The sequence below is a fragment of the Pseudopodoces humilis genome, chromosome 22 (assembly GCF_049639895.1).
Source record: "Pseudopodoces humilis isolate 2021_Gansu_Grassland_sample_001 chromosome 22, ASM4963989v1, whole genome shotgun sequence".
In the NCBI taxonomy this organism is placed as follows: domain Eukaryota; kingdom Metazoa; phylum Chordata; class Aves; order Passeriformes; family Paridae; genus Pseudopodoces; species Pseudopodoces humilis.
The window spans coordinates 4,502,491-4,516,438 of NC_142221.1; the positions used below are offsets into that span (position 1 = coordinate 4,502,491).

Genomic DNA, 13,948 nt, shown 5'->3' on the forward strand with positions numbered 1-13,948 from the left:
GCTCCTGCTGAACAAGACACAGACATGGAACAGCTTCTGCCATTAAGAGCTCAGAGTCAGAAATAACAAGATCCTTTCCCCAAACAGCTTGGAAACTACTGGTGAGGCACTTATTCATGTTTCCCTCCCTGTCAGTGGGAACAAAACGCAGCCTGGTGCCCAGTGAGCAGCTGGTATTTAACTGCAGGAGCCACGCTGAGGGCAGGCTGGGCTTGGCTAGCGGATAATTCGAGCTCTGTGAGGAGCAGCTCTCCTCCCAGAGGTGACAGCAATGACTGGCTCATTGACCTTGACTTCTCCAGTGAGTTCTGTGTGGTATAGCTTAAGAATGTCCATTATTTTGGCTCTTGCCCATGCACACAAATCTGTTGTGCCTGTGCAGGGCCCAGCTGCCAGCAGCACCAGGGTCAGGCTGGGCTGTCACTGAGCCCCTGGGGGAATGCTGGTGTGCTTCACCTTATTGCAGGTGTGCCTTAGTGCTGATCATCTCCTAATAACCCCTTCAGACTCCAACAACCACTGGTCCTCTCCTGCAGCTGCACGTTGCTTCCAGGAGAGCTGGCTCCTGGGAGAGGAGTACCTGTGACTTTTACCATATGGGCAGAGCTGGTGTGTGCTGGAAATCCCTGAGCAGCTTTAGCTCCCTCAGAAATGACAGCCAAGGCACTGCAAGCAGATTGCCTAGAAGGTGTTCCTAGCCTTAGTTTGAGATTTCATGGTTTTTTAAATTTGACATATTTTCTGTCTGGGTTAAGAACTGACATAAACTGGGCATGTGGTGGGAGAGGTTTCTCTCTCACACCTCCCTTCTCTCCCGGGGGGCTGCTTTGAGACTGTCACTCCACCCCAGCTGCTCACTGGGGAGTTGCAGCCCCCATCCCTCCCTCTGCAGTTGCTGCAGGGCGTGCAGACTGAGCTGCTGATGTAATTTCCCATCTGCTATTCAATTTCTGCCTTGTTTAAAACCACAGTGGAGAGGGGCAGAGAAGCCCCTTTGCAAACAGGGGTCATAGGAGCACTCTTGGTCTCTTACTCTCTTACTCTCCTGCTCTAGATTGGCAGGATTTTAATGATGCCTATTTTGATTTGCGCTCTGCAGCACCAGGTTTGTATTTCACCATCACAACTGTTTTACACTTTGCCTGGAAACAAAGATGACAAAGGAGAGGCAGGGACATGCTCACCTGCCCAGGACTAATTGTAACAAGCCAGGCAGGGGAGCTGCCATGACGATGGGATGCATTAGCCCCATAAAGAGCTGAGATAAAAGAGCTCTTCATTATTCCCTTGCAGATTGAGTTAAGGCTTCCGACAGCATTCAGGCTCACTGGCCTGAGTTACAGTGATTTAATTTTACACAAGTGTCTAATGTGATGCCCTTTTCACCAACACTTCTGAGTTGTGGTGTCATTCCAGTGTTTGGTGCCATGCCAGGAGCTCACAGCTATCAATCCCCAGCGGTGTCTGCGGATCTGGGTGTTCAGTGGAGCACTGCTTTTGTAGGTGACTCAACATGAAAGGTTGATCTGGATTCTGCAATGTCTACTGCATTATGCCAGCACTGCCAGGCCTGCCTTCTTGGCTTTTGTCCTGCTCAGTTGATGAGCTCTCAAAATGTGGTCTTTCCCTCAAGCTCTTGTCCTCTACACTTCTGCAAGGACTCCTAATTCTTAGTTCAGTTTTGCTGCTAGAGAAATATCTTTCAAAAGCCTTCTTTAGATCTTGTCCCCTGAAGTTGTTGTATGGTACCAGGGCATTTTCCAGGGCACAGGAGCACCTTAGCCAGATGAATCACTGATATTTGAAAGGCTATTTTAGTAATTTTCTGTTTCCTACACCTTCACCATGATTCCATATAAGACAGTATTTCCAGGACATGCTTCTTTTCACTGTGAGGTGGTGCTGGGAAGGAGCAGTGAGTCTGAGGGAGGAAGAGGAGCAAGCTCAGGTGGCAGGGAGAACTGGAGGTTAGAATTCCAGCAGCTTTGGCAGAGCTGTGCAGGAGTGGCTGTACTGCAGGACAAGAACAGGTTGTCCACTGGCAGGACTGTGGGGTCACAGGATGGAGACAGCAGGTGTTACCGGTCAGGATTGAAATCCATCAGCTCCATTTCCTGTGCTCCCATTGCCTCGACCTGTTTTTGTTTCATTATTTCTTTTTTTTCTTTATTCTACTTTTTGGAAGAGAGTTATAATTCTTTTGGGGAAAGGCAGCTGTGTTAGCTCTGTTTCTAAATGGAGTTTTAAATAGTAGAGGAAATCTGAAAAAAGGTGCCCAAGACAGGTGCAAAGCAGCTCCTTCCTGCTGACACATTTTCAGGGCTGCATCCTGTTTAAAGGCTGGCCCAGGGGTCTGCCTTGGCAGGTGAACACAGGACTTTGCTTTGCAGACAGTGTGGGAGCCAGCTTCATGATGTGCAAATCCTGCATTGTGCTTGTTGTATTTATAGCTTTCACTGAAGTCAACCACTCCTTTCAGTTGTACAGCTGAAATGCCAGCAGAAGCTGAATAATTGCTGCAAAATGACCAGATTTACAAAAAGTGACAACTGCTTGTTTATCAGGAGGAAGGGAGGGATGATCACAGTGCCTTGTGCATGACAGCATGTTTACAAGAAGGCCTTGGTTAGTCCTTCCCATGACACTTAAATATATCAGTTTCTCCTGCTCTCAGGTGTACAGAAGGGGATTCTTTCTCTGTTTTACATTATTCAGCACACTTCTGATCCTTAATAATGGGGGTGGGTTTGTAGTAGTCTTTCTGTGGCACTGGATGAGATACTCCCCCTCCAACACTAAAATATTGCAGCAGTAACTAATTCTCTGTCAGAGCTGCCTATGCTGACCTGTATGGGTTTTTTCATAGATTTTGGAAGGAATATTGTACAGATGGAAAGGTTCTCTAGACAAGGTTTGATCCCATTTAACATTTCTATTGAGCCACATCTCACAAAAGCTTGTGAATCAGTTGAATTTGAAAATCAGAGATGGTAAAAAGGGATGGGAACAAAGGGTGTTGGATCTGAGCTAAGGAGGTGGGAAGATGTGGTCAGTGGCACTCTTGGAAGTATTTTGTAAGTATTTTGTACCTGGATTGGCAGTGGCATTTAAAGAGCTAAGGGAGAGGCACATCCAGTCTCACAGGTTCTCTGATAACAGTTTTATCAGCTTGCTAGGAAGGAGAAACATGTTCAAGAAATCCTGGTTCTAGAAACCTTGCTGACTGCAGACATGCGACTGACTACAGACACAAGAATTATTACAGATTTATTGTCAAGGTACACTCCTAAATAGCAGACTGACACTATTCTGGTTTTTTTTGTGACTTTGGACATTAGCTGTTGAGGAATATTCTCAGAATTACCATGGATTATGTGGGGATTTGGGCTAAGCATCAGTAAATGAGACTTCTCAAGTTGCTGTTTGGAGACCTCACTGGTTCCAGAGTATTATCAGCTGTGTGTGTGGGCTGTGATGGTGTTTGTTGTGTGCTGGCTCGCAGGATGGGTATTTGGGTTTGCAAGGTGGTTGGCAGCTCTCTGAGCTGCCTGGGAGCATGGATGCCCTTCTGAGAACCAGCAGCTGCCTGCTGCCCCTCAGCTGAGGTTTGCAGAGCAGGGCAGTGAGTGTGACCTCTCTTTGCCTTGCAGTGATGGCCTACATGCAGTTTGTGGAAGACTACTCAGAGCCACAGCCGTCCATGTTCTACCAGACCCCTCAGAATGAGCACATCTACCAGAAGAAGAACAAGTACCTCAGGGAAGTCTATGGGATCAATGACTCCTTTATCAGCTTAGACCCCTCTCAAGACCTGGCACCTCCTCCTGCTCTCCCACCAAAGCAGCGGCAGCTGGTGAGTGATACCCCAGGGACACCTGGCAGGGCCACCAAGCTGCCAGGAACAGCTCTGCTTTTCCTACTCCTGCTTTCTGACAGGCAGAGGTGGTGGGAGGATGTCTCACTGGAGTTACCACACTGTGCTCCTTGGCAGCTTGTGAACATGGTTTTAGGCATTTTGCATCATGTATGTTTTGGCTGCTTTCTAACCCCATGTTCAGACCGTTCCCCATAAACTTTGAAAGTCCTGAAATGTCCTAAAAATGAAATGTTCATCTTCTGCATGGCAGGGCTGAATCTGTGCCAGGCTTGTGTAATGACAACTGCTTGGAAGATTTTAATGCACTGAGCAGCACTGCTTTCAAGAGATTGCTGCACTGTTGTTCCCACTGTTGTTTTGAAAGTGTTGTCAGAGATGCCACTAATAATACCTGTTTAAACATAATTAACTACTTCTATGTTATTATGCACAGACCTTTGGTATCTTTGGTATAGCCACTACTTCACTCATGCATATTTCCTTCATATTGGTCCCCTTGAGTGATTCAGGATTTTACCTGTTTCAGTAAAAAAAAAAAACCAGGCTGCCAGCATGGAAAGGCACATCCACATGTGTATGAGTGGTGGGTTCAACAGCACAGAATGGGCCATTTTCCATGTTGGGGATGAAATCCTGACCTCAGTGATGGCAGCAGCAGTTTTGTTTCTGACCTCAGTGGAGGGTGGGATTTTGTCCCATTTCCTTTTAAGGGTTTTCCTTTCAGTTCTTTTCTCTCTCTTTTTTTCTCTCCCAACTCCAACCTAAGGTATTTTGTTTATATTAATTATCTTATTTGTTCTGTTTTAAAGAAAATTCTTTTGTTCTGATGTAGCTTACTTAAATTGGTCATGGGATTAACAAAATGGGAGGAAATGTGAGAACAGAGTCATGGTCTTAGGATTGTGAGGATGACTCTTCCAATATCTCTTCATGTAGTATGTGCTAAAGTTTGACTGTCCCAGGGTGTTACTTTTTAACTCTGATTTTGGGATTTCCATAAGAACATTCCTGTGATGCAAGTAGGACGTCCTAAAAAGATAAAGTGACATTTTTGGCTAAGCTGAACTGAGTGTTATGCATTAATTCTTTGTGGGGACAAGACCTTAAATGCTGGCATCCCATTTCCTTTGCAGGGACACTAGAGAGTCTACAGGACTCATTTCTGGAGGATCAGGCAGGGTCTGTGGTCCCCATCAGTGTGACGTTGCACCTTTGCAGTCCTTTTCCTTCCTGGAGGGGGCTGCACTTCAGTGATGTTTCCTGAGGTGACTCGGGCTGCACAGTCATAATCAGTGTCTGCAAAGCACAGATTTACTGCAGCCACTGTGCAGAAGGGAAATTCTGCTCCTGTCCTGAATTTGTTGGCTGAAGCAAAGCATTTTTTTGCTTCCCTTTAATCATTATCTGGACAGCCAAGATTGCACTGCTTTGCCTGCTGGCCATTCTTGTCATTTTACAAGCTGATACCATCAAGGTATTGCTTGCAGTTCCCCTGAAGCAAAAGTTTCTTCAAGTGCAGCCTCTCACCCTTCATCCCTCTTTTGGGAAAGAGGTGCAAGCAGGTGATGGCTTATTCAGCAATCCCTGTAAAAGCTACCAGACTCTTGTTCCTCTGCTCCTGCTGCCCTGGGAGTTTTTGATTTGGCAAATCAGCTGGGCACCAGCTGCTCTAGCAGCAGCAAGTTTTGCTGGATGGACTCCTCTATAATATAATAATGAAGAAGTTCTTTCTTGTTAGCTTCAGATCTTAATCAAAAATAAGCTTGTTTAAAGTATATTTACATTGTATGTTTTATTCACCAAGTCTGAGAAAGCCTGAGTATACCTTACCCTCTCTCAGTCTCCTTACCATAGGGGAATTCAGGAGAAATTCCTTGCCAGGATTTGTCACTTACTGTGTAATAGCTGCATCCTGTGCAAATGATTATAATCTTGGATTGGACAGAGAAATGGCAGGATGTCACTGTCACCCAGTCTCACAGCAGTACCAGTGAGGATCCACAGCTCACACACGAGAGGCCAAATTCCCAATCTGCGGGTTGCCAGAAAAAAATAGCAGTGTGCAAGAATTGTGTGCTTAGAGCCAGTTTTCCCTTTGGGTATCTGCCCCCACGCCCCAGGGAGAAAAGGGCAGTGAGGAGCAGCTTGTCTGTGCCAGCAGCAGCTGTCCGCGGGTGAGCGGGGAGGGGGAGGCAGGACTTCATTTTTTAAGGGATTTGTGAAACAAAGAAGATTTGAATTGTGATTTTTGTCCTGCCTCTTGAGATCAAGAAAGGCATATTGGTGTGTCTGGCTCTGATGAGCTCTATGAATAGCTGTTTGTTTAGCCAGCCATTATATGCATTGTTTTACAGTTAGCATTTCTTGCCCTTTATTCATCACCTTTTCTGTGCTCTCTTTCTCTGTGTCTTGTGTCTCCTGCTTTCTCCCCCATCCTCAGCAGGCCTCCTATGCTGCTTCTTCTTTCTCCTCTGTCTCCTACTGTGTCCAGCAACCTAAAGTGCCCTTCACCCCCGAGGACTGCGGTGCCACTCAGGGCCTCACTATGTCAGTCTCTAACTCCTTTCTCAGCCGGCACAGCTCCTTTCCTGTGCACTCGGTGAGTTCTCTCTGCTCTGCAACACGTGGGTATTGTCTTACTGCTGATCACTTGTGTGCAAATTCTGTGCTTGCCCTCTCAGGTGAAGGTGGAAGATCCTTTGGGGGGATTTTGAATTCCTGTAATCACCAGCCAGGTGGGAGAAACGGTGTGTAAATCTCACCAAGTGTAAATCTCAGTAAGTGAAGCCAGGGGAAGTGTAGTTTGCTTTATTTTACGTGTCCATGATGACATTTGTGGCAGGGGACTGAGGAAGGAGAGCTGGCCTGTGTGCCCAGGCACACTCCTGCGACCTCTGTGTGCCCCAGGCTGAACGCTGGAGCTGCAAAGTCTTTTTGTCCCATTGCATAACGCCAGTGATGTGGATGAGTCAATTAAAGGCTGCTGTATGAGCCTGGCCTTGGGAGAAATAACAAGATGCCATCCCCAAAATCCATGGATTTAGTCAAACACGTGGAACAGGGGCTGCAGCTCTTTAATTTTTTTCCTAGAAAATGGCCTCTACTAGATCTTCCATCTCATTTTTGCCTGTCTGCTTCCCTTCACATCTCCATGGTCCCAAACAAGCTAGTTTGCTTGTATGATTTGCTGATGGGTGAGCAGGGCTTTCTGTCCTACAGCACTTGTGAAGAGAGAATGGCAGGAGGAGCTGAAAATCATTTAAATCAAAATAGTATTGGAGCACTGCTTAAATCTCTGATCAGCTGCTTAATTTAAATGGTAGTAATAACAAAGTGTTAATGTAATGAAATTAAACTCAACCATGGGATTCCACCAGCTCATCAGTGTGGGGCTCGTTTGCATGTAAAACTATGTGGTTATGCTCTGATTGCCATGTGATGACAACTGAGAATACACTATTTTTTGACAGTGACCTGGATGTTTAGTAAATTAGGCTTCTTCTGGAGAAGAAATTATCAGATGAGACTTGAGAAGATTCAGAAGTGTTCAATTAGTTTAATATTAAATGTTTGAAAACAGTATCCTCCCACTGTGCCACTGCTATCTTCCCATTTCAGCACTTACTCATTCTTTAAAAATTAGTGATAATCACTGGTCCAAAGAAGAGGAAAGTATTCAAGTGCTTTACAAGTAGAGCTACTTCACAAGCCACAAATGAAAGCTTTTGGCTTCCACTTGTGTGAGAGAGAGCAGTTTCACAGCTTTGCTGCACAGATGAAAAGGCTGAGGGGTGGCAAGGTTAGTGTTCGCAGGAATTTGTGGTAAACCGTTCTAAAATTTGAAGTAAAAGTCCTGAATTGTACAGCTCTCTTTCTTGGTAGTGGTCCTTGCCAGCAAAACATGGAACTGTAGGACTAGATAAAAGTACTTGACTATTTTTGATTTAATTGAGAGGCTATAAATATGATTCTATAAGGTTCTAAAAATACGTGGGCACTTTGATTTAAAAAAGCGTCCTTGTTGGATTAAATAGTTACCACCTATTAAATTGCTCTGACCCGTTCTCATCTTACTTTGGACTAGATTACTGTGAATATATTATTTTAAGAAATAACTTCATTAAAAAATCCTTACTCATTTTTGCAAGGATTTGGTGAGGGGTAAAATAAATGGCTGGAGCATGAGGAACAATGAGACAGTGCACTGTCAAATGCATAAAGGAAATAAGCTGAATTAAAAATGGTGATTTTTCCATTAGTGCCTTTAAATTAGGATAATTTCATAGTTTCTCATTACTCTATCTGGTCTATTTTTTCACAGCCAAAATGAGATTTTCACTATGAAACTGTCTCTTTGAGCTGCAAAATACCAATGTCCTTACATGCATCATAGCTGACCCATGTAATACTGTAACCATAGTTTATCCCATTTCCCCTATCCCTACTAAAACAGAGATGTGAAACAGCTGTGGAGGTTTGGATCCTTCCCAGGGTGACACCCTTGTTCAATCCACTCTGTGAGGTTTCACACAAGGGATGCCACGAGCTGCACCAGTAGCACTTTAGGATGCTGCTCTGCTCCTCATATTCTCTTGTCTTCATTTCTCCTCTCTCCCTAGAGAAAGGCCACTCAAGTGAGCGCTGGTGAACAATAAACCTGGCAAAAATCTGTGTCAGCTGCCACCAGCCCCAGGGAGAGCACACCTTTCAGACATGCTAGCTGAACAGTTGTCCTCTTGTGTGCCCAGATTGCAGCAGTGGCTATCAGATCTTCTTAAATTATATGTCTCCTACATAAATTGTTATTCATTCTGCACAGGAAGGAAAAGCCTCCTTGGATCAATACCAGGAAGTCTGAGCTGCTAAACTCGATGGCTGTGTCCACTGACCCAGTGTCAGCAAGGCTCTGCAAGCGTAGCCAATTTTCAGAAAGTGCTCCATGCTTTTTTTCCTTCCCTGGAGACTGGCCTAGAGAGGACACAGGAGTCCCTCTGGACCTGTCCCTGTCACCATCTGTTCACATGCCAGCAGCAGGGAGGCTGAGCTTGCACCACATTCTGCTTGTTATCCCCTCAACTCTGTGCTCCAGGTGAAAGATTAGTGCCTTACTCCTGATTTACACAGCTTAACAAGACTGTTTTCAGACAGCAGAAAGGAGGTGAAGTTGTTCAGAGCATCTTTTAATTTTTAATGGATGAATTATTCTAGAGCCCTGACTCCTTTCCCTCCAATCAGCACTGTAGGGGCTGTTGCAGCCCAGCTGCCACCACTGCTCTGTCAGCCCACTAATTGTGCTTTTCCCTCCTTTGCAGGAAATTGTGTCAGAGGTAATAGCTTTTACTGGAGAGAGGCAGATCTTGAGCAACTGGATCAGACCTCATAGGTTTGGCAAGTTGAGCTGTTTTTTAACAGAGTCTGACTCGTGTCTGGCCTCTGTGCCAGCAGGGGTTGTGTTGGTAGTGAGGGCTGGTGTTTTAAGGAATTGCATTATTGCCCATCCCATGGATAGCTGAGCCATTAAATCCCACACTGAGGGACAACTGGACTGTACTGTCAAGAATCATTCATGGGATTCCCACCTCTTTTGAAAGTTCTAAGCAGTGGGAAAGGAAATTTGCAACAAGAAGGCATTGTTGTTGGTTATGGTTGGCAGTAGTTTCTCTCCAGCTGATCATCTCCCTCCCTTCTTCTTGTGAGGACAGAGCTACTGTCCCTTGGTTTAATCAATCCTTGTGCTGTTTGCCTGGAAATGGGTGGGCAGGTATCCGAGCAGCAGGAATAATCAGATCTTGAAATCTCATTACTTCCTGGCAGCTGAAGAACTCTGCACTGATAGAGGAAATCATCTGGTGACGAGCTCCACTGCTGCCCATCCTCACATTTTCCACCAAGGGCTGCAGAAAGTCTTGTGGAAGCTTTTCCTCCCTGAAACAAGGAACAGTTGTATCTCCAAGGCATGTACGTGCCATTAGTGGAAATTTGGCTGCATCCTTCACGGTGGAGAAATAAGTTGCCTTTCTCAAAATGTTGGTTTTTTTCCTTACATTTTCTTTTTAATTAAGAAACATTTCCAGTAATTTTCCAGGAACCAATTGGCTGTCAGATTCCAGCAGAAGGCGCAAGTGATTTCCTTATGAAAGCTCCAGTTCAGCGCTTCTGTTCTCGCTTGTTCTCACCATTCTTGAGCAAATTGAGCAAGTGCACAGAAAATTCACAGCAACTGTTTTTCTTTCTTCTGTGCATGCTAACGTATGTTCAGGAAAAGGGGGGTCAGATAAGTGATTAAAGGCGTGCACAATGCAGACATGTGCTTCCCATGTTTTCCCTGCCTTGTTCCCATTCCTGTAGCTTGCTTCCAGCCTGCAGCACACACCAGGCTCTGGCCCTCAGCAGAGACAGAGCTGTTTTCATTCATATGGTGGGAGCCTCAGTCAAACCACGGCTGGGAAGTCATAATGTGTTTGTTCGTTTCTGTCCTAAGGTTTTGGCTCCTTAATTTGGAGCAGAGGGGAAGGGGATTGAAAAGATTTGCATCCCTTTAACCAGCTGGTCTGATTTAGGTATTGTTTTGCCTTTCCTGTTTAGCATTCCTTCTGTGTTTATGTTCATTTCCATTACCCGTGGCAGGCCTGGACACTGGTATTAATAGTGCTGTTGCCGGCTGGCATCACTGGATCCTGATGCTGAAAATCACTTCCTCTGGGGGTTTATACATTTTCCTTGCAGTTAGAACACTGCAGGTCTCTGTAGGTCTCTCTAACCAGTCCATGTTGGCTTCATAGTCCACACACCCCTTGTTTTTCATGTTACTGATTTTTTAGAAGCCTTGTCTTGGTCTCCACCCTCCGTCTTTTCCGGAGTTGCCATCTTGACCTGGGGGCTTTGTCCACAAGCTAAAGAGTTGATGCTGTAGGTGCAACTGAGTTGAATTCTGATATTTTCCAAAGAGGGATGCATGACAGCGTGGTTAATAAATCTTACAAATGTTTTCTTCCCCTGCTGCCCCCTTATTTGTTTTGTTGCAAAGATGTGCAGGAATCTCTCCTCCACAAGGAAAAGTTTGAATTTTGTGTTTTATTGTGCAGAAGCCAGGAGACACAACAAGCCCCATCCATCCCTATACTGTGCTAGCCATCAGTTAAAACCAGGGAAGTCAGACTCTGTAGCCAGGTCAGAGGCCTTGCTGAGAAACATTCAAGCCTGAGGAGTTGCTGCCTTTCCTGTGGCAGTGCTTGAAGCCATTCTGTTGGCAGCTTGTGTTTCCAGCCATTCATTGCAGGAGCATTTCCTTCCTCATTAGCAAAAGTACCTGGAAGCCCAGCATTGTGTCATGAGATAGGAAGTCTTTTCCAATAGCTGTCTGTGCAATTGTATTCTTAGGGTCTAATGACTTTGCAACACCCAGTATTTTGTGAACATAATTCTGTACTGTTAGAATTTGGGCACCCAGTTCTGGCATGTTGCCCATGTTGTTCCCTTAATAACATTAGCATAGGAGATCTAAAAGATTGATTCTTTCCTCTGATAGCTTCATACTTTGGGAGTCTGATGCTCTACCTGATCAGGGAGTGTCTGGCAGAAGTCCATAGGGTAACTGAGAAGGCTGTGCTTAAAAGGTAAAGACTGTGTCTGCTGATGCTGCAGATGCTCTGTCAGCCATATAATTGAATTCAACTTTGGATTTGGGCTGGAGACTGCTGTAACTTGCAACCACTGACTCTCTGCATATATATCCCTGTCTCCCTGTTAGCTGTGGTCAGCCATGCCTAGTGAGTGTGAAGAAGCATCACTCCTGAAATAAGTTTTCTATTAGAGTGCTTATCTCCTGCCATCTAATCCAAATAAACAGCCAGAATGTCGCTGACCTTTGGGACATCCTGGAACATGGCTTCTAATGATGGAAAGCTGTTCTGAAATATTCACTGTTGCAAAAAATCAAGGGCAGCAAATTGAAAAGGTTGAAAGATGCTGTCTCTGGGAGACCTCTGTGTGTCACAGTGTGTGGTAAATGTTCAGGGCCAGGCACGTTTGCTTTCTGCTGTTCCCAGGAGAGAAGACTGCTCCCAGCTCACAGCTTGCTTTGTGCAAGCACCTTCCAAGTGGCACAGAAGTCTTTTTAAAAACCTCTGCACTGGTGAGAGGAGAGGGAGCTCTCTCTTCTCCCTGTCTCAGCCGTTTGCTGTCACAGGTCAGGGTCCTTCTTGCTGGGAGCCCCTCCATCCCTGTGGTGGGAGCTGGCGGTATGGCCAGAATTTGGATACAGGAGAGCATCCTTTCCCAAAGATCCCTGTTGCACCCTGTTTTCTGGCTTTCCCAGAAATTATTTGGAAATGCCTCACTTAAAGCAAAGCCATGAAGTAGGAAGTTGTGTCCATGAAGCCATAACCAAGGCCCTTGCTGACCCTGCAGGAAACTTCTGAGAAGCTGATTAAAACAAGCACTGATTTGTTTCCAAGATAAACTGTTGCCTCTTGGGGTCAGCACTAAAGGATGGCTTGTTTCCTTGTGATAGTTGTGTTGAATGAACTGTCCCCTCCCCAAAAAAGTATTTGTTTTAGAGGATGGCAAGGCTTTGAGGAGATGAACAACACCCAGATCCCATGGAAGCCATTGCTGCAATTCCAGAGGCAGCTGCTGGCTGGGCTGGGTCAGACTGGGGAGCAGCAGGAATGGGTGCCATATGGACATCATCTCCACTGCAGGGTGGGTTTTTTCCCTTTGAAAAGTATGTTTCACTCTTGGCTCTTGTCCCAGCACAGCTGCATAACTGGAATTCCAGAGCTGCTTGCAGGCTCCAGAGGAAGGAGGGGGCTCCCTGGCTCCCTTTCTACAAGATTCAACTTTACAACAAGATTGGAAGTTGAGAGCAGGCTGACTAATTAATGCCAGCACGCCAAAGGCTTCTCTGCATTGTTCCCTTTGTTAACAGCATGCTGAGAGCCTGTCTGCATCCTTAAATAATTATTCACAGATCACATAATGAAGATTAATGCATTTTCATGTGTACCTGGGCCTTAAACTCACATTTTCAACATACCTTATACCAAGAGGTAGTTCTGGAGGTATATTATGAGACCATGGAGAGAGAAACGTACCGTGATTGTCAATACTGACCTATCTGCATTCAAACTTCTAAAATTTTTGCAATGTTATGTTATATTTAGGTCTAAATTGCCTTCAAATTAGGATTAATGTATATGAAACTCCTCCAGGCAGGAGCTGTGGGAATGTTCCTGTCCCAGAAGCAGTAACTCATCTCCTGGAGCTGCTGGTCCAGGCTGCAGGCAGGGAAGCAGAGTCTGCCCTGAGCTAACCCTGCCAGTGCTTCACGCAGGGCTCTGCTTGTCCCAGAGTGACTTGGCTGAGCACAATCATTTCCTTTCACTCCTGCCCTGCGTGAGCTCCACTGCTGCTTTGCAAAAGCCTGGCTTTTCCTCTGGGTTCAGCAGGTCAAGGACAAAACCCCTTGGACCTCCTGGGTGGAAGATGTCCATCAACTACAAAGGGAAGGACAGCGTGTGCCGCCTGTGTCATGTGGGTGCAGGAAATCCAGCAATGGGGGAGCTGGCACAGAGCTTCTGCTGGAGCTAATTATTTCCTCTACAGGAGCAAAGGATCTTGTTATCAGCACAGCAGTTTGTTGCGTGCCTTCTTGAGCTGTTGAGCAGCGGTTTGGGGTCTAGGCTGGGACTTGGGGTGATGGTTGGTGTATTAGTGCCAGTGAGATCATAGAATAGCAGGCAGGCAGAATGAATCTGCTGAAGCCAAGATGATGTCATGAGGCTGGCGTCTTAGGAGGGATTTAGTGGTTTGTGCCATGCAAGTGAAAATGAATAAGTGTAGAGCATTTATCCAGGCAGAAAGTAAATACAGAGATTAGACTTGTCATTGTTACTGAGGCAGCTCCAAACGCTGACAGTGTCCCTGGAGCCAGCGCTGCTTACCCAGAAAGAAACGGGCAGGAAGAGAGAGGAGCCTGTCCTAGAGCCAGTCTCCTTTTAGCCACAGGCACATGGTGGGGATTTGCATTTTAATTCTTTTTCAGTAGTCTTCTAAGCTCTCTTTCCAAAG

General features: G+C 45.6%; 1 protein-coding gene across 6 annotated transcripts in view; it reads left to right on the forward strand.

The window, feature by feature from the left end:
* Positions 1-13,948, forward strand: part of RAPGEF1 (Rap guanine nucleotide exchange factor 1) — an 84,285-nt gene that overhangs the window by 50,610 nt on the left and 19,727 nt on the right. For 2 of the 6 annotated variants that reach the window (XM_088065715.1, XM_088065712.1), the window contains exons 10-11: positions 3,651-3,853; positions 6,318-6,476. In XM_088065715.1, the coding sequence (XP_087921841.1) occupies positions 3,651-3,853; positions 6,318-6,476 (362 nt within the window). The remainder of the gene's footprint in view (positions 1-3,650; positions 3,854-6,317; positions 6,477-13,948) is intronic. The other 4 variants (XM_088065711.1, XM_088065713.1, XM_088065714.1 and 1 more) reach the window with 2 other exon arrangements.